Raw genomic sequence first — 21,866 nt, 5'->3', positions numbered from 1 at the left:
TTTGCTCATCAGAGCAATGGAAGGTAAGTGACACTTACTTAGATTCCCAGTCACATAGGAATCCAAGAAAACAAAGAGACAGATCAACTTGCAAAAAGCACTCTGCTAAGCAATACCATCAGTATCGCCCTCATCAGCCCCTCATGCAAATAAAACACAATATTTTCTGGTGCAGCCAGAGTGAAGCACACAGTGAAATTTGCCAGGTGCTTCTCCAAGGATCCAGGTCTGCAAAATGGTACATAGAAAACACCAAGTTACTATGTTTTTCTCTACATAAACACATCCAGAAGACTCACTGAATCACTACCTATTACAATGTCTGGAGACTTTTCTCTGAGGCAAAATTTTACGGAGGTTCATTTAACAGGCCCCAAACTTGTAACACACAAATAAAAACACTGAAGCATTTTCAACATTCCTCTACTCCTACCCACCACCCAGGTAAACAAAAACAGGCACCCTAGCAGACACTCCCTCAGATTACTGATTATTTCACATCTACCTTGTACCAAATTGTCCTTTTTTTATTTACTTTTTTTAGGCTGATGCAACTAACTCACCTCTGTTAAGGGAGGGGTTTTTTTTTTTTTTTTTTTTTTTTGGGGGGGGGGGGGTATTTTTTGGGGGGGGGGGGGGGGGGGGGGGGGGGGACCCGACACGTGCAAATTATGGTTCAACACCTCCTTCACACCAACTGACCCTTCATCCCTAGTCTAGATTTATTATGTTTTTCTTTTAATTAGTTACTCAAGCACTATTATTGTTAATTTGATCTGTATTATCATCAATTTTATGATTATTAGAAGTATTGTCATACGTACTTATAAGTTTCCTTACATTTTTATTATTATATTATTATCATATATTTTTCACCCCTTCCATCTAGAAAGCACATCCCAGACATTCATACCAGATTCCTCTCCACCTAATGACTTACTCATATCACCATCATTCCCCTGCTCCCTCTATTAAGTCAAATATGACCAGCTTTTTCTTCCTCTAGTTTTCTGTCTTCCTTTTCAGTCTCCTCTTCTCAAGGCTGAAACTACTATCTGCTGTCACTATGCCTTCATGTTAAGTTTTACACTCCATCCAAAGGGAACTTTAATTCCCATCCTTTTTCTCCGACTTGAATTTTATTCCTTCCTCCCCAGGCTCTCCTACTCCCTAGGACTTGCAGGCTGCTGTAACACTTTCTATACCACTACAATTTTTAATTTCTGACCCAGTGGTTAAACTAAATCGAATGGAATCTCTAGTGAGGCATGGTTCACAACAACCTGTACATACTTAATCATTTTTTTCTTAGCAGAATATCAATCATCAGTTAGAGCCTGCTGAAGAGCAAGAGTCCATGCCAGCACAAGGCTGGCAAGATATACCTACTACTACCTCTGGTGTCATTCATCTTCTTTCAATGGTAGCAAGGCCAACTGAAGCGCCAGAGTAAAAAATGAACTTCAAACAGCTGCTCTGTAATTCACCAGCCAGTACGAAGCAATCTATTCACCAATGTTGATTAGGCGGAGTACAAGATCAACGATAGACTGAGTGCCCTTCTTTACAATGAAATTAGCCTCAAAGAAGGCCTTCGTCCAAAATGATAATGAGAATAAGTTTTATTTGTGGTTCCATCAATGCATTATTCTGTTTACGATTTTGTAGTTTTAGCTGTCAAAGTTACTTTAGTGAGTACAATCATTTGGCTGCAAAAGAAAATCAAAGCCAACATTATACATAAAACCGGAATATACAGAAAATAAAAGAAAGTATGTTAGGCATACAAGTGGTAAACCCCCCAAAAATTGTGCTTTACCGCAAACGAGTTTTCGACCCCGCCCCCTTCGAATTCTCAAATGGTTAGTATTTCCCCTCTTATGACTTCAAAATTAAGTTACAAAAGTATTCCCGAACTTATCCCAGCCTTTTCCATTTACGTATCATTTACCCATGTCTCTCTTACGTCTTCCACTTATAACAAATCCTCAAAATACTCCATTGGACCAGGAATGCATTCGTCTCTGAGAGAGCCCGCTCCATTTTCCTTGCTTGTTCTGAAATCTAATTTTACTTTATTTTTCTTTATATTTACTTCCTTTTAGAACACATACTTATCACTTTCCATTTATTTTATTACATACCTTCATTTTCTAATTTCATCTTCCTGTTTTATCCTGCCGTGTTCATAAACCCACCAGTACTTCCTGTCAACTCCATCCTAATCTCTTTTACACAAGATTCGGAGATTCCTCCGCCTTTGTCTGTTTGTTTTTATGGTGTTTTTACGTTGCATGGAACCAGTGGTTATTCAGCAACGGGACCAACGGCTTTACGTAACTTCCGAACCACGTCGAGAGTGAACTTCTATCACCAAAAATACACATCTCTCACTCCTCAATAGAATGGCCGAGAATCGAACCCGCAACCACCGAGGTGGGACGCCAACACTATACCAACCATGCCACTGAGGCGCTTCCGTCTTTGTTTGGAAATCAAGTATATCTCGCATCCATTTTCCCTTATGTGCACTCCTGACATCCCCCGTATCCAAACAATTACCCATCACCCTTACAATTCCATTTTCCCACCTCCCTCCCCAACTTAAACTTCATCCAAAAAATGATCATATATACTTTCAGCCATTATACTCACAGTCAGGCCCATCAACTCGCTTTTGTATCCACTGAGAAACTTTCTTAGAAAATGTACGATATTCAGTAACCAAGCATTCTTTCAAACATATTTCCACAGGACTCTCCATTGTTATTTATTCCTCGAACACGATGTCTACCATGAATCATAATCTTTTTTATATATATCATTTCATTATAATACTTGCACAACCATCTTTTTCCATTTTCAAAACTTCAGCGCAAAAATTCGAATGCTGCTAAAAATGTTCTGATCCCAATACAGTGTAATCTTACGATTAAATAACCATTTCATACCAATTCAACGGAGGTATGGTATAAGGTAAGGATGTGCTGGAATTTATTGCTAAAGTTTGCATTACAACTTGGTTTAAAAAATAAAAAAACACTAACGCCTATATCTTTCCTTGCTTTGCACCTTTCTGCTACTTCAGATGTAATACCTTTTGCTCTTCCCATACTGCCACATAAGGTTATTTTACTTTTTTCTCACTCATTTGTGTGAATGTGATTGCCTTTGCTTCCTATGAGGAGATTCATCTCACCCCAAGGTGGGTAGTTGTCTGTTCGTCCGCACTTTTTCTGCCCACCCTCAGATTTTAAAAAAATACTGAGGCTAGAGGGCTGCAAATTGGTATGTTGATATATCCACCCTCAAATCATCAAACATACCAAATTGCAGCCCTCTAGCATCATTAGTTTATATTGTATTTAAGGATAAAGTTAGCCATGTGTGATCGTGTGTCTGGCACCGCTATGGGTACCAACAACAGGCCAATACCAGGCTGTGGCTGAAAGGTTCATGGGCAGCGGGACGAGTTTCATGGGCAGTGGCTGAGAGTTTCATACAGCATTATACGCTGTACAGAAAAATCGATTGAGCCAAAGAAAGTGTTGGACTCGAGAGATGCGGCTTGTGACACTCAACGACGTCTGGTTCTGCCCTGAGATGAAAAGGGTCGGCGACTGATGTAACGAGAAATGAAGAAATTTGAAGAAGTGAATAATGCCTCAGGCAAATGAACCAAGTCCTACAGGATCAAATGAGGGTTACAAATCATTTCTATATTTAGGTTTGAGGTAAGTGGAATATTTCTGACGTGGTGAAATAGCCAATTATCAAACACAATTAGGCTTATGTCAACTTCCCAATATTGCCAGAAGGCTTTATTTGCACTGGTTTCTTTTTCCTATGTGGCAGATAGTAAACAGCTCAAAAATGGCCCCATGACCTATATTATAATAAAGAAGAAGAAGGAGAAAAAAAGCGATCGCTCGAATCACTGGGATTCTTTTTCGTCTTTCATATATGTGAGATAATCTGAAAACTGATCGACTTTCCTTCTCATTTTGCAGAATTGGTTTCGACGTCCTGTCATCCAAGATCAAATATTCTGCGGCCAACTGGGACATGTGAGGGAACAAGTTGTAAGCTGATTATTGCTAATTCCATGTCAGTCTCAATTTGTGTTCATTGTTTCGAGGACTTACTGAAGTTCCATGACGTGAATGTAATGTACCCTAGAAGCTTCCCTTGCGAACAATTTATGTGAATGTTTTCTTAAAATTAATGATTTTTCTCTCTCTATCAATTACCACCTGTCGAGAAATTCCATAAATATTCTGGCATGTGCTTCACGAGCAAGTAAACACTGTATATACATAAAAAGACATGTAAATCTATCTTCAAATTAAATTACAAGAGATCTTGACGAATCCGCAGACAGGCAGACGAATGAGCCAAAATACAAAGAAATTACGGAAACGAAAATTGTCAGACAAAGGAAGATGACACAAAAAGATATTTCATTAAGCTCGTCAGTTCTTCAGGGAAAAAAACGCAATTACCACCGCTATAATTAAAAAAAATGCTACTCTTACTCTTGAAAGGTGTTTTTGTTGGCGATCTTGTTACAAGTAATAAAAAAAAAAAAACAAAAAAAAAAAAAAAAAAAAAAACAGAAGGAAGATCACCTCTCTTGCTTATTTGAGACGATGAAGCAGCTTATTAGTCCTTGAGAGTGGTCATTAACCTGTATTAAAACCAAGGACATACTTCTTTTCCTTAGAATTCGGCTCACATTTCAAGTATCGTTTGCAATTCTTTAAGTCCTGAAAAATGTCAATAAACGCTGAAAGAAATGAAATTACTTTTTTTGCAGTTAGATTCTTGTGAGCTCTGTTTTACAAAACTCAGTAAGGAAAGACTTTATAATTTATAGTAAGTGAAAACTAGAATGTTTATTTTGGCATTTTCCCCAGCAAATAACTGTATTTTACTTAAATGACTATAGCCAGTATGACGAGTGGCATGCACATTATTGTCTTGGATAAATCGATTGAAGTCAAAACAATCCACTTTCGGATCTTACACATTTTATTATTCCAGGTAAATAAATCACGGCTCAAAAGAAGGATTTCACTTGGAAAGGGATTACATTAATTATCTTTGATGTCGTCACCTAATATCTTATTGCATTTAAAATTTTGCTTCTAGTACTTGCTTATCAAAGATTATAGGCGTCCTTGGAACGGGGTTTCAATATAACGTTCCTCCCTATCAAAGAATGGAGCTGGCTTTTTTACTCTTATATGGCAATTTGGATTTTCTAAAATTACTGTCAAATTTTTTTCGAGGATTACGTCCCCAAATTTTCGGAGTGGTTCTCCAAAAGAGATTCGCCTTTTCTGTTTTTTCACTTGCTCTGCCGTGCGTAAGCTCCTCCCGTTTATGGTTTACGTTTACAAAACATTTTCGAGGAATAAACCATGGTCGATTATGATTTCCTCTGTTTAAATGCACCAGATGCTCCCCGAGTATCGATTTCAATGTCTCTTCACGAGCTATGGCCTTCATGTGGAGAGCTACTGAAGTTGACTTGTTCGAGTCGTGTCGAGACTTCCGGTGATTAGATTTCGTTTCTCCCCCTTCTATTGATAAGCGTGCCTTCCCAGAATTCATAGCACTTTGCTCTTTTCGTACTCATTTCGAGTTATATACTGCTTCCCAATATTATTCGTTCGCGAGAGAGCAGCCCACAAGATTATTTTATAACACGTGTTAGAAACATAGGTATAATGAAATACCTATTAGGAGACATAAATTCCGTTTCGTAGCAGAGAGGGAGAGAGCATATTTCTTCCCGGTAATAACTCAGAGACAATCAATACTGAGTTATTACCGTTAGAGATACGCTTGGCTAATAGAAGAATTTAATGACATTTCTTCGTGTAATGGGCCGCATGCTCCTTAAGGGCCCATTATAAAGCAAGTGCTTCATTCTATCTTATGATTAAAGGGATTTGCTTCAAATTTTTACCATCTATAATGCAACTAATACTAAAATAAATAAATAAATAAATAAATGAAATCGATCTCTAAGTTCACAAATTTTCCAGAAAAAAAATTAAACTTTTGGAAATAAAAAAAAAAAAAAAAAAATAAAAAAAAAAAAAAAAAAAAAAAAAAAAAAAAGTTAAGCTCGACAATAATGTTCTCCAGTTGTAATTGTAAATATATATTTATACTACATCCTGCGAATGTTTCGCTGAATTTTGTTCAGTCTTTTAGGGAACTGAAGCATATATTTTTGAAAAAAAAAAAAAAGTCAGTAAAGACGTCATTTGTGCGCTGGTTCGATTCCATGAGAGGACTAAACTATTATCAACTAAAAAAATTCCCGTTCGGTTAAGATATGAAAGTATATAAATTCTGATTTAGAGCAAATTGGATATTAAAGGACATTTGTAGCTTAATGCATGTGTATAGATCACAGTAGAGCGACTTGGATATTAACGGACATTTGTAGCTTAATGCATGAATCTGAATCACAGTGATGTAATAAAAATTTATAATATGGCTCACTATGGCTAATGTACAAATTTGTTAACAAAACAGAGGTGGGTGGATCTCGATTTTAATTACAAAGACCTGATTTCGACAGTGATTTATAAGGTCGGAATCGATACCAACTTATACCTCACTTGTTGACCGAGTCGGTAAAGACTTCACCTAAGTCCTGACTTCCGATCTGTGTGCTGGTCCGAATCCATTGGGTGTCACAGGAACATCAGAGTCGGATTTGGCTAAAGACACTTCCTGACTAGCTAAGAGGTTACTGATCTCTACCCTAGCCAAAACTTTTCTCTTCTTGTCCCTAGCCAATTTGTTCAAGTGAGACTCTACAGTTTTCGAGTTTTTAATGTCCCAGTCAGGACACTCGATATCTTAAGTCTACTGAGCAATTCTGTCCTCTACAAGTAACACATTTTGAATGAGAGTCTAAGTCTCCTTAGTTAAACGAGTATTACAGCCTCTACTGCAATACATAAATGTAGATATACTAGTCGGGTAATTGTGAATTCAGTCAAAATTATGGGAAAAAAAACTAAGTCTTAAATCAAGATCATCAATGTCTCTAATGGGGGGTGGCATTTATGATTCACCCAAAATTGGGAAAAACTAAGTCCTTAATCAGATATCAAATGTCTACTATGGGCAATTGTGTGATTCACCCCCCCCAAAATTCCGGGCAAAAAGGAAAAACTAAATCTTCCTCATTAATCAGATATCAAGGTTCCTCAATGGGCATTTGGTGATTCGGTCGAAATTGGGTAAAAACTAATGTCTTCAATCAAGTATCAATGTTCTCGTGGGCATTGTGAATTGGTCCAAAATTGGGAAAAAAAACTACAACGTCCTTAATTAATCAAATATCAATGTCTACTATAAGCAGAAGAGTGATTGGGTCAAAACCAAAATTAGGGAAAAAACTACGTCTTGAATCAGTTATCAATGTCCTTTTCTATGGGCCGGCCTTGTGATTGGTTCAAAAGTTGGCGGAAAAACTAAGTCTTTAATCATAATTCAATGTCCTCTATGGGGCGGCATTCTGTGATTGGTCCAAAATTCGGAAAAAACTAAGTCTTAATCAGATATCAAAAAATACTCTAATGGGTGCATTGTGACTTGGTCCAAAAATTTTTTTTTTGGAAAAAAAAAAAATAAGTCTTAATCAGATTATCATATCTCTATGGGCTCATTGTGAATTGGAGTCAAAAATTGGAAAAAACTAAGGCTCTCAAAGATCAGATATCAATGTCTCTTGAGTTGGCATTGTGATTTGGTCAAAACAAATTGGGAAAAACTACAACGTTCTTAACTTAAATCAAATAATCAATGTCTCTAGATCGGCAGGAACGAGTTGGTCCGTCAAATTAGGAAAAAAAACTACGTCTTAATCAAGAGTATCAATGTCTCTATGGGCATTGTGATTGGGTCAAAAATTTGGAAAAACCAAGTCCATTAATCAGATATCAATATCTCTATGGGCATTGGGATTGGATTGGATTAAACAAAACTTGGAAAAAAACTAAGTTCCTTAATCAAGATATCAATATCTCTAATGGGCCATTGGTGATTGGTCAAAATTAGGGAAAAACTAAGTCTTAATCATATTATCAATGTTCTCAATTGGGCAATTGTGATTGGTCAAAATTTGGGGAAAAAACTACACGTTCTTAATTAATCAAATATCAATGTCTCTAGCATCTTTTAATACATAAAAATTATATTTTTTTTTTTTTTTTTTTGGGCTTTTTTTGTCGGCAAAAGAACGATTGGTCAAAAAATTAGGAAAAAAAAAAAAAACTACAGTCTTAATCAAGATACTCAATGTCTCTATGGGCATTGTGATTAGGTGCCAAAATTGGGAAAAAGGAAAAAACTTAAGTCTTAAATCAGATATCAATATCTGATGGGCATTGGTATTGTCAAAATTTGGAAAAAAACTAAGTCTTAATCAGATATCAATATCTCTATGGGTCATTGTGATGGTCAAAATTGAAAATAAACTAAAGTCAACAGATATCAATGTCTCTATGGGCATTGTGATTGGTCAAAACTTGGGTGAAAAAACTAAGTCTTAATCCGATATCAATGTCTCTATGGGCATTTTGTGATTGGTCAAAATTGGAAAAACATAAGTTTCCCTTAATCAGATATCAATGTCTCTATGGGGATTGTGGATTGGTCAAAATTAGGAAAAAGCTAAGTCTTAATCAGATATCAATGTCTCTATGGGGATTGTGACTGGTCAAAATTGGGAAAAACTAAAGTCTTAAAAATTCAGATTCAATGTCTCTATGGTGATTTGTGATTGGTCAAATTGGGAAAAACTAAGTCTTAATCAGATACAATGTCTCTATGATGGGGTTGATTGGTCCCAAAATTGGGAAAAACTAAGTCTTAATCAAATATCAATGTCTCTATGGGGATTTGGTTGATTGGTCAAAATTGGGGGGGAAAAAACTAATCGTCTTAATTCAGATATCAATGTCTCTATGGGGGATTGTGATTGGTCAAAATTTGAAACTAAGTCCTTTAAAAACTCGATATCAATTCTCTATGGGGATTGTGATTGGGTCAAAATTGGAAAAAAACTAGTCTAAAATCAGATATCAAAGTCTCTATGGGCATTATGATTAGCAAAAATTGGGAAAAACTACATAACTTATCCGATTATTCAATGTCTCTATAAATGTCTCTATTGGGCGCATTGTGATTAGTCAAAATTAGGAAAAACTATGTCTTAATCAGATATCAATGTCTCTATGTGCGCATTGTGATTAGTCAAAATTAGGAAAAACTATGTCTTAATCAGATATCAATGTCTCTATGAGCATTGTGATTAGTCAAAATTGGGAAAAACTAAGTCTTAATCAGATATCAATGTCTCTATGGGCATTGTGATTAGTCAAAATTGGGAAAAACTACGTCTTAATCAGATATCAATGTCTATGGGCATTGTGATTAGTCAAAATTTGGAAAAACTATGTCTTAATCAGATATCAATATTTCTATGGGCATTGGGATTAGTCAAAATTGGGAAAAACTAAGTCGTAATCAGATATCAATATCTCTATGGGCATTGTGATTGGTCAAAATGTGAAAAAACTAAGTCTTAATCAGATATCAATATCTCTATGGGCATTGTGATTGGTCAAAATTGGAAAAAACTAAGTCTAAATCAGATATCAATGTCTCTATGGGCATTGTGATTGGTCAAAATTGGGAAAAACTAAGTCTTAATCCGATATCAATGTCTCTATGGGGATTGTGATTGGTCAAAATTGGGAAAAACTAAGTCTTAATCAGATATCAATGTCTCTATGGGCATTGTGATTGGTCAAAATTGGGAAAAACTAAGTCTTAATCCGATATCAATGTCTCTATGGGGATTGTGATTAGTCAAAATTGGGAAAAACTAAGTCTTAATCAGATATCAATGTCTCTATGGGGATTGTGTTGATTGTCAAAATTGGAAAAAAACTAAGTCTTAATAACAGATATCAAAGTCTCTATGGGCATTATGATTAGCAAAAATTGGGAAAAACTACATCTTAATCCGATATCAATGTCTCTATGGGCGCATTGTGATTAGTTAAAATTAGGAAAAACTACGTCTTAATCAGATATCAATGTCTCTATGTGCGCATTGTGATTAGTCGAAATTAGGAAAAACTATGTCTTAATCAGATATCAATGTCTCTATGAGCATTGTGATTAGTCAAAATTGGGAAAAACTAAGTCTTAATCAGATATCAATGTCTCTATGGGCATTGTGATTAGTCAAAATTGGGGAAAAACTACGTCTTAATCAGATATCAATGTTTCTATGGGCATTGTGATTAGTCAAAATTGGGAAAAACTATGTCTTAATCAGATATCAATGTTTCTATGGGCATTGGGATTAGTCAAAATTGGGAAAAACTAAGTCGTAATCAGATATCAATATCTCTATGGGCATTGATTGGCAAAATTGGTCAAAATTGGATAAAAACTAAGTCTTAATCAGTATCAATATCTCTATGGGTCATTTGTGATTGGTCAAAAATTGGAAAAAAACTAAGTCTAAATCAGATATCAATGTCTCTATGGGCATTGTGATTGTCAAAAATTGGGAAAAGGAAAAAAAACTAAGTCTTAATCCGATATCAATGTCTCTATGGGGATTGTGATTTGGTCAAAATTGGGAACCTCAGTCTTACCTCAGATATCAATGTCTCAATGGGTTATTGTAAAACTTGGTCAATTGGATAGAAAAACTAAGGTCTTATCATGATATCAATTCTCAATGGGGATTGTAATTGGTCAAAATTAGGAAAAACTAAGTCTTAATCAGATATCAATGTCTCTATGGGGATTGTGATTGGTCAAAATTGGGAAAAACTAAGTCTTAATCAGATATCAATGTCTCTATGGGGATTGTGATTGGTCAAAATTGGGAAAAACTAAGTCTTAATCAGATATCAATGTCTCTATGGGCATTGTGATTAGTCAAAATTGGGAAAAACTAAGTCTTAATCAGATATCAATGTCTCAATGGGCATTGTGATTTGGCTTCAAAATTCCGGGAAAAACTAAGTCTTAATCCGATATCAATGTCTCTATGGGCATTGTGATTGGTCAAAATTGGGAAAAACTAAGTCTTAATCAGATATCAATGTCTCTATGGGGATTGTGATTGGTCAAAATTGGAAAAAACTAAGTCTTAATCAGATATCAAAGTCTCTATGGGCATTATGATTAGCAAAAATTGGGAAAAACTACATCTTAATCCGATATCAATGTCTCTATGGGCGCATTGTGATTAGTCAAAATTAGGAAAAACTACATCTTAATCAGATATCAATGTCTCTATGGGCGCATTGTGATTAGTCAAAATTAGGAAAAACTACGTCTTAATCAGATATCAATGTCTCTATGAGCATTGTGATTAGTCAAAATTGGGAAAAACTAAGTCTTAATCAGATATCAATGTCTCTATGGGCATTGTGATTAGTCAAAATTGAGAAAAACTACGTCTTAATCAGATATCAATGTTTCTATGGGCATTGTGATTAGTCAAAATTGGGAAAAACTATGTTTCTTTAATCAGAATATTCAATGGGGTTTCTCAATGGGCAATTGGGATTAGCAAAATTGGGAAAAACTACCAATCTTAATCAAGATATTCCAATTGTTTCTTTAAAAATGGGCAATTGTGATTAGTTCAAAATTGGGAAAAACTTAAAAACGCTTAAATTCAGATATTCTAAGGTTCTTAAAATGGGCAATTTGTGATAGTCAAAATTTGGGGAAAAACTAAAGTCTAATCAGATATCAATTTCTCTATAGGGATTGTATTGGTCCAAAATTGGAAAAAACTAAGTCTTAATCCGATATCAATGTCTCATGGGGATTGTGATTGGTCAAAATTGGGAAAAACTAAGTCCTTAATCAGATACAATGTCTCTATGGGATTGTGTTGTCAAAATGGGAAAAAACTAAGTCTTAATTCCGATATCAATGTCTCTATGGGGATTGTGATTGGTCAAAATTGGGAAAAACTAAGTCTTAATCAGAATCAATTGTCTCTATGGGCATTGATTGGTCAAAATTGGGAAAAACTTAAGTCTTAATCCGATCACTGTTCTCATGGATTGTGATTGGTCAAAAATTGGGAAAAAAACTAAAGTTCTTAATCAGATATCAATGTAAAAAAAACTCCTATGATTGGGCTTGATGGTTCAAAATTTGGAAAAAACTAAGTCTTAATCAGATATCAAAGTCTCTATGGGCATTATGATTAGCAAAAATTGGGAAAAACTACATCTTAATCCGATATCAATGTCTCTATGGGCACATTGTGATTAGTCAAAATTAGGAAAAACTACATCTTAATCAGATATCAATGTCTCTATGGGCGCATTGTGATTAGTCAAAATTAGGAAAAACTAAGTCTTAATCAGATATCAATATCTCTATGGGCATTGTGATTAGTCAAAATTGGGAAAAACTACGTCTTAATCAGATATCAATGTTTCTATGGGCATTGTGATTAGTCAAAATTGGGAAAAACTATGCCTTAATCAGATATCAATGTTTCTATGGGCATTGGCATTAGTCAAAATTGGGAAAAACTACATCTTAATCAGATATCAATGTTTCTATGGGCATTGTGATTAGTGAAAATTGGGAAAAACTACGTCTTAATCAGATATCAATGTCTCTATGGGCATTGTGATTAGTCGAAATTGGGAAAAACTAAGTCTTAATCAGATATCAATGTCTCTATGGGCATTGTGATTAGTCAAAATTGGGAAAAACTACGTCTTAATCAGATATCAATGTCTCTATGGGCATTGTGATTAGTCGAAATTGGGGAAAACTAAGTCTTAATCAGATATCAATGTCTCTATGTGCATTGTGATTAGTCGAAATTGGGAAAAACTACGTCTTAATTAGATATCAATGTCTCTATGGGCATTGTGATTAGTCGAAATTGGGGAAAACTAAGTCTTAATCAGATATTAATGTCTCTATGGGCATTGTGATTAGTCGAAATTGGGGAAAACTAAGTCTTAATCAGATATCAATGTCTCTATGGGCATTGTGATTAGTCAAAATTGGGAAAAACTACGTCTTAATTAGATATCAATGTCTCTATGGGCATTGTGATTAGTCGAAATTGGGAAAAACTACGTCTTAATCAGATATCAATGTTTCTATGGGCATTGTGATTAGTCAAAATCGGGGAAAACTAAGTCTTAATCAGATATCAATGTTTCTATGGGCATTGTGATTAGTCAAAATTGGGGAAAACTAAGTCTTAATCAGATATCAACGTTTCTATGGGCATTGTGATTAGTCAAAATTGGGGAAAACTAAGTCTTAATCAGATGTCAATGTCTCTATGGGCATTGTGATTAGTCAAAATTGGGGAAAACTAAGTCTTAATCTGATATCAATGTTTCTATGTGCATTGTGATTAGTCAAAATTGGGAAAAACTACGTCTTAATCAGATATCAATATCCCTAAAAACCCCTATCTCCAACTAAATATGCCGAAAAAAAAACAGTATTTCAATTATTGTTGTGATAACGAACTATCAGAAAAGCTAGAATGCCGGCAGAAACAAACTGAAGCTCTTTGCAAAATGATATTGTTAAGATACAATAAAGTTTTGTACATACTTACCTGGCAGATATATACTTAGCTATAGACTCGTTCGTCCCGACAGAATTTCAAAACTCGCGGCACACGCGACAGGTAGGTCAGGTGATCCCCCATTCCCGCCGCTGGGTGGCGGGATCCGGAACCATTCCCGTTTTCTAAGACATAATTTCTCTTCTACCTGTCTCCTGAGGGGAGGATGGGTGGGCCATTAATCGTATATATCTGCCATGTAAGTATGTACAAAACTTTATTGTATCTTAACAATATCATTTTTGTACATGAAAACTTACCCAGCAGATATATACTTAGCTGATTGGCACCCTTGGTGGAGGGTAAGAGACAGCTAAAACATAATGATAATACTTATAGTAAATAAATTAAAAAACAGGGAAAAAACAACATATGTTCTTGGATATAATAATCCATGGTTCCTACCTGATTGGGCTGAAGACTTCATGACTACTGTCAATGAGTCTGCCTGCCTCAAGAGTCCCAGCGAGGTATGGACCTATGGCTGAATAACTCTTTGGATCGTGTCAATGGGGGCTAGCCCGCTTATGCGACAGAGCCTACTCTGGATCGTACCAATGGGGGCTGACCCACTTACATGGCAGAGCCTTGACCTTTGTCATATCAATGGGGACTAGCCCTCTTACATGACAGTTAAGGTTTCTATAAGTAAACACAAGGAGCACTGAAGCCAATCCCGATCACCTGACCATGTTAGTACTGTTATAACCTATGAATTGCAAGAGGGTCCCCTATTCCCTCTGACAATCACCAATAAAACAACCACCAAAAAGACAAATTTAAACACTAAAGTAAGTTAAGAAGGATTAGCCTCAGCTCCTTCTCCCAGCACTGAATTCGCCAAAACATACGCTCCCAGACCAAAGGCAAAATAAGCGCTTTTCGTAGGAAATTTTTACGTCTCTTAGGTAATTGGAGGCAAACAAACACGAGAATTACATCTCCAAAAGTGACTCTATTAGTGCCTGAAGAGACCATGTTTTGTGAAATGCCATTGACGTAGCTATGGCTCTCATTTCATGTCCTCTTTATCTGAGAATCTTGAGGTGCTCTTCATTGCAAGTAACGGTGAGCTTCCTTTATTACTCCTTTATGAAGAACGTAAGGGCATTCTTTGGAAATTGATCTTTTCGGATCTTTTACCGAGTACCAAAGACTTTCCTCTGTACCTCCCAGCAACACTTTTTTCTTTCAGGTAGAAAACTTGAGTGCCCTGACTGGACCACAAAGTCCTTTCAGTTCTCTCGTGTTAGTGAAGAGAGTCCTTTTATCTCAAAGCTTCTTGGCCAAGGTTTTGAGGGATTTTCGTTTTTTGCTAGAAAAAGTGGTTTAAAGGTGCACACCGCTGATCCTTCCTAAAACCAACTTTACCTTCCAGGCTTGCAACTCGCTAATTCTCTTAGCTGTTGCTAATGCAAACAGAAATAAGGACTTTCTAGTTAAGTCTCTAAATGAAGCTGTGTGAGACGGTACGAATTTTTTTTTTTCTGACATTAGGAACTTAAAGGACCACATCCAAGTTCCAACTCGGTTTCTTGATTATCTGATCTTTCGTGGTTTCGAAAGACCTTATAAGGTCATGGAGATCTTTATTATTAGTAAGGTCTAGTCCTCTATGTCGAAAGACTGAGGCCAGCATACTCCTGTAACCTTTTACTGTCGATACTGCCAGGTTACAGTCCTTTCTCAAATAGAGAAGAAAATCAGAGATTTCAGCTACAGAGGTACTGGAAGAGGATATTTTTCTTATTCTTACACCATCTTCTAAACAACTCCCACTTCGACTGATACACCCTAGAGGTGGAAGCTCTTCTGGCTCTTGCAATAGCCTTCGCCACTTCGCGCGAAAAACCTCTTGCTCTGACGAGTCCTTCGACAGTCTGAAGGTGGTCAGACTTAGCGCGGGGAGGTTCTTGTGAAATCTGTCGAAGTGGGGCTGTTTGAGAAATTATCGTTCCTCAGTGGAAGCGATCTTGGAAAATCTACTACCCCACTCCAGCACCTCTGTGAACCAATCGAGAGCTGGCCAAAGAAGGGAGCGATGAGGGTCATTTTTGTTCCCTCTGAGCAAGCAAACTTCCTCAAAACTTCCCCTACTATCTGAAGGAGGGAAGGGCGTATGTCTAGACCTGTCCAATCTAGCAGAAAGCTGTCTATGGCTACTGCTTGCGGATGCAAGATCGGGGAGCAATAGTTTTTCTAGTCTGTGATTCCTGTTGGTCGCAAACAGGTCTATATTGGGCCTTCCCCACAGATGCCACAGTTGTTGGCAAATCTGAGAATTGAGAGTCCCATTCCGTGGGTAGGACTTGGTCTTTCCTGCTCAACAGATCCGCCCGGACATTTCTCTCTCCCTGCACAAACCTTGTGAGAAGAGAGATCTTCCTTTCCTGAGCCCAAATCAGCAGATCCTTTGCTGATTCGTACAGGGAAAAGAATGAGTCCCCCCCTGTTTCTCTATATATGCAAGGGCTGTTGTGTTGTCCGAGTGAATTTGAATCACCAGACCTGAGACCTGTTCCTCAAAATGAACTAGAGCTAGATGAATGGCTGTTAGTTTCTTTCTTGTTTATGTGCCAGGACACTTGTTCTCCTTCCCAAGTGCCTGACACTTCTTCCGAACCTAGGGTTGCTCCCCACCCTGAATCTGAGGCGTCTGCAAATAACGCTAGGCGAGGGTTCTGTAAGTGAAGGGAGATCCCCTTGCTTAGTTTTTGTGGATCTAACCACCAGAGGATATTCTCCTTGATTCCCTTCGAGATCGGAAAGGTTTTTCCCAGATCTTGGGACTTCCAATCCCATTTCTCCTTCAGATAAAATTGAAGGGGTCTTAGGTGTAGTCTTCCTAAGGAAACGAACTGTTCCATCGAGGAGAGGGTCTCCAGTAAGCTCATCCATTCCCTCGCGGAACAATGTTCTTTCCTTAAGAAGACTGCCACCTTTTCCAAGCAGCGTTCTCTCCTTTCCTGCGAAGGATACGCTAGAAAATCCCGAGAATCCATCTGAATCCCCAGATAAGACAATGCTTTGCTGGGAGTCAGCATGGATTTCTCGTGATTGACTAAAAGTCCCAGGGACTTTGTCAATTTCAGAGTAAAGAAAAGGTCCTCCATATATTGTTTCTCCGATTGGGCTCTTATTAGCCAATCGTCCAGATATAATGAGATCCTGATCCCTTCTAGATGTAGCCAATAAGCTACATTCTTCATGATGTCCGTGAATACTTGAGGTGCAGTTGAAAGTCCGAAACACATCGCTCGGAACTGGAATACTTTCCCTTGGAACATGAATCTTAGGTATTTCCGTGATGCCGGATGAATTGGCACATGGAAATACGCATCTTGAAGGTCCAGGGACACCATCCAGTCCCCTGGACGAAGAGCAGACAGAACAGAGGAAGACTTCTCCATCGAGAATTTCTTCTTCATAACAAAGAAATTCAGGGCACTGACGTCTAGCACCGGTCTCCATCCCCCCGATGCTTTCGGTACCAGGAACAACCGATTGTAAAATCCTGGAGATTGGAGATCTTGAACCAGTTCTACCGCTTCTTTGGAAATCATCTGTTCCACTGCCAGCAAAATAGCTAGTCTTCGGACCGAATCCGAGTATCTTGCAGTCAACTCCCTTGGAGTTGTTGTCAAGGGATGATTTTCCCTGAAGGGGATCAAGTATCCTTTTTTCAGGATCGAGAGGGACCAAGAATCCGCTCCCTTCTGCACCCAGACTTTTGCAAACTGGAGAAGTCTGGCGCCTACTTTTGTCTGGAGGACTCTCTGTTCATCTAGACTTCCCGAAGGACCTTCTAGATGGTCTACTCCTTCGTTCTGGTCTGCAACCTCTAAGAGGGGTTCTAGAAGAGGAGGCACCTCGAAAGGGCTGTACAAAAGAGGTTCTCTCTCTTTTTTCAATAGGCACGGCTGGCCTAAACTTCTTAGCTGAGTGTGTGAGGAGATCCTGAGTTGCCTTCTCCGTTAGAGATTTTGCAACCTCCTTAACTGTCTCCTGTGGGAACAGATGAGAGGACAAAGGGGCGAAAAGAAGAGAGGATCTTTGTAAGGGTGATACGGCTCTTGCTAGAAAAGAGCTAAAGACTGATCTCTTCTTTAGGACTCCTGTACCAAAAAGCGAGGCAACTTCTACGGAGCCGTCCATAACTGCTCTGTCCAAGCAAGCCAGGACACTTGAAAGTTCTTCCATCGAGACAAAGTCGGTGTCCTGAGCTCTCTTGGCTAATGCTCCCAATACCCAGTCCATGAAATTGAAAACTTCTAGTCTTAAAGAGACCCTTTAGAAGATGGTCAAGCTCACACATGCCCCATGTTGCTTTAGCAGAAAGCAAAGACTTCCTCCAGGATGAGTCTACTAGAGAAGCAAAGTCCGCGTCTGCGGATGAAGGGAGGCCTAACCCCATGGGTTTCCTTGGTCTCATACCACCTTCCAGGTTTCCCTCTTAACTTGGAAGGAGGGCAGGAAAAAACTGTTTTGCCCGCTTCCCTTCTTGAGGCTAACCATTCTGAAAGGTCTTCAAAGCCATTTTCATACATAAAGCAGGGCGCATCTTGACGAAGAGAGACTTATGAGCCTTGGTACTGGACATTAAGATCCTGGAGAAGGCGGATCAGCAGGATGAAGGGAGTCTCCGAACTCCTTGAGAAGTAGAGAGAGAGCCTCTTGTAGTCCGAAACTGCTACATCTACAGGCTTGTCCTCATCCGAAACTTCTTCCAAAGGATCAACTGAAGGAGACCGTTTTGGAAGTGATCGGGCTCTTCCCGGGAGAAGTACTCCTTTCCCGAGAAGGAGAGCGCAGAAACATTCTTGCGCCTACTAGACTCTTGTTGCCTAGTCACTTGAGGTTCGCAAGATTCTCGGCGCTTGATAGGCTCCTGACGTCCTGATTCAGGGCGCTTGAAAGGCTCCCTGCGCCCTGACTCCTGACACCTAGCAGGCTCCTGGCGTCCTGACTCCTGCCGCCTAACAGACTCCTGGCGCCCTGACTCCTGGCGTCCTGACTCTTGCCGTCTAACTGACTCCTGACGCCCTGGATCCTGGGGCTTGCGAGGCTCTTGACGCCCTTCCTTGCGTCTCACTGCCTCTTTGCGCCTGACTGGCTCCTTCCAATCCTGGTCCTGTAGTCCCAAAGGATCCTTATACTTGAATTGGTTTTAGGTTCTCTTCCGTTCTTTGAACCTAAACCGATCGAGACTTCTGCTCGATTCACGGCGTCTAGAAGGGGAGAGGCTACGTGCTTCCTGTCTACCAGGATTCAAAGCCTTGTCCAAAGGAGAGCGCTTATCTCTTGGAGAAGAGCGCCTACAGGGCGAAAGGAATCGCCTGTCAGGAGAAAAACTCCTATCCGAAGAGTCTCTCGACGAAGGCGATAAACGCCTTGGAGAGTATGTGGTCTCTCTCCTATACGTAGAGGGGCGCTTAGAGGAACTCTTAACAGGGAGCGAAACATCTTTCCTCCTTGTCGAATCCTTAGCGAAAGAGCCTACTAAAGAACGATAACTGCTCCTGCAGGTTAATCAGGAACTTCTTCGTTGGATCCTGAAGAGAGGGCTCCTCCTGTCTCGCCTTCTTAGGATCCGAGGGCCAATACTCGGGAAAACACTCTGGGCTGGAATCAGCCGCGTCTCCTTTAGACGCCTTCCAGGTTATCTTCAAAGGGCGCGATTGAGAGGCCGAACTCCATCCTCTTTTAGGAGAGGAAGAATCAGAGGCCGAAAAACACTCCCTTAGGATGCCTTTTCTGCGGCTATCCAAGGCAGCCTGGGACTTAACAACAGGATCTTGCCGAAGGGACGCCTGACCGTTGGGATGTTTCTGCATCCTCCCTGCGGCTTTCGACATTCCTCCTCCCCTGGTCCTGGAGTTTGGAAGAGGTCTAGGCCTAGGAGCAATGAGGAACCGGTCAGACGCCCCCACCCTCCACTGCACTGGGGACACTGCACAAATCACTATCACCACTCTTACCTTCATTTAACGCTCGTAACTGAGTCCTGGAGTTTTCTTGATAGAAGCTTTCACATTTTCCCTCTCAGAGGAAGAATCTTTGGATTCAGTACGGGGAGAAGCAGCTGTGGCTAAGGGAAAATCGTTAGTAATAGGAGAGTTATGAACTTCCTGTTCTAGAGAACAAGATCTACTAGATGATCTAGCTGAAGCTTTCCTTACTCTATCCCTTTCAAGTTTCCTAACGTAAGAAGATAACTCCTTCCATTCAAGCTCTGTTAGGTTCTCGCACTCAATACAGGTGTTATTAAAAGAACATTCATTCTCTCTACATTTAGAGCTAACATTATGAGGGTCTACCGACGATTTCGGTAGCCTAACTTTACAACCTTCCCTACTACAAACCCTAAACATAGGTGAAGCCTTAGCGTCAGACATCGTGAAAGAGTAGTCAATACCAAAGTCGAAAAACAGTCCACAATAAGCGTATGCCAAGCCAGAGAAAAAAACAGAATATGTCACCAAAAAACCAATCCAAATTCTCGGCAAACGAGTTGAAATCCAAGATGGAGGAACGAACAATAGGTGTTGTCCGTTCAACCGACAGAGAAATTATGTCTTAGAAAACGGGAATAGTTCCGGATCCCGCCACCCAGCGGCGGGAATGGGGGATCACCTGACCTACCTGTCGCGTGTGCCGCGAGTTTTGAAATTCTGTCGGGACGACCGAGTCTATAGCTAAGTATATATCTGCTGGGTAAGTTTTCATGTACAAAAATGCTGTTTTACCCCTTTTCCCGACGAAAGTGGGCGGAGGTGAGCCAACTACCACGAAAACATGCTAGCGCAACCCATGAATTTCAAAATTTTAACTGCTGAACGAGTGAAACTAATAGCTATATAATCACTATAAGCTATATAAAAATCAATACATGCCAGCAATGTAGTTTTCTTCATAAATTGCAAAAATACATGCTATCAATATAACGTTTGTTTCATAACCTATAGAAAACAAATTATGCTCTGTGCAAAGCTTTTTTCATAAAAAATATATAATTTTCTTAATAACATATGATCAGTGCAAAACTTTTTCATATAAATTTATAGTTTTCTTCACAACCTATTAAAAATAGTAAATGCTCAGTGTAAAGCTGATTCATAAAAATTTCTAGTTTCCTTTATAACCTATAAATATAATATAAGCTCAATGCAGAGCTTTTTTCCATAACAAAAATTTATAAATTTTTCTTCACAAACTATACAAAATAGCATATGCTCAATGCAAAGCTTTTTTCCATAGCAAAAGTTTATAAATTTTTCTTCATAACCCCTGAAAATAATACATGCTCAGTGCAAAACCTTTTCATAAAAAATTTACAGTTTTCTTTATATCCTATAAAAAATCATATGCTCAGCCCATAGTTTTTTTTTCATAAAAATTCATACTTTTCTTCATAACCTATAAAAACAGTACATGCTCAGTGGAAAGCTTTTTTCACAACTAAAATGTATAAAGTTTTCTTCATAGCCTATAAAATAATTGTATATGCTACCTATAAAAACAGTAGGTTATACGCTGTCAATGCAATTTTTTTCATAAATTATACAAATAAATTCCCTAATGAGGTTAGGGTTGAGTTGAATATAGAATTTAGACCAAAGGCTAAGCACTAGGACCTATGAGGTCATTCAGCGCTGAGATGGAAATTGACAGTAAAAAGTTTGAAAAGTATAACAGGAGGAAATAGTCTCAGTTGCACTATGAATCAAGTTCCTGTATAACCTATATACACTACCACTGTATATACACGTTTTCCATTCAAGTAGAAAAAAAGTTGAGTATATATATCTTAGTTTAATCAGACCACTGAGCTGATTAACAGCTCTCCTGGGGCTGGTCTGAAGGATTAGATTTTTATTTACATGGCTAGGAACTAACTGGTTACTTAGCAAACGGACCTACAGCTTATTGTGGGATCCGAAGCACATTATATCAATGCATTAAATTTTAATCACCAGAAATAAATTTCTCTGGTTCTGCATTGGTAGCAACGGGGAGTGAACTTAGACTACCAGATTGATAGGCGAGTACGCAACCCACTCGTTCAATGAGGAACTCCCATGAAGGTAGAACAAAGTGTTAACTCAGCATTGGGTATTTCTTTGGAAATTAAGTTTTTCTATGGTATTTTGGTTGCCTATTAATAATTTACCATTATTTTTTG

General features: G+C 38.4%; 1 protein-coding gene across 1 annotated transcript in view; it reads right to left on the bottom strand.

Moving 5' to 3' along the window:
• Window positions 1-18,380: 18,380 nt before the first annotated feature.
• Window positions 18,381-21,866, bottom strand: part of LOC135218061 (uncharacterized) — a 12,213-nt gene continuing 8,727 nt past the window's right edge. The window contains exon 2 of the mRNA XM_064254204.1: window positions 18,381-18,815. Coding sequence (XP_064110274.1) covers window positions 18,381-18,815 — 435 coding nt within the window. The remainder of the gene's footprint in view (window positions 18,816-21,866) is intronic.

Source organism: Macrobrachium nipponense, chromosome 9, assembly GCF_015104395.2.
Source record: "Macrobrachium nipponense isolate FS-2020 chromosome 9, ASM1510439v2, whole genome shotgun sequence".
Taxonomy (NCBI): Eukaryota; Metazoa; Arthropoda; class Malacostraca; order Decapoda; family Palaemonidae; genus Macrobrachium; species Macrobrachium nipponense.
Note: the sequence above shows the minus strand (reverse complement) of the source record. Positions and strands in the feature narration are given on the sequence as shown.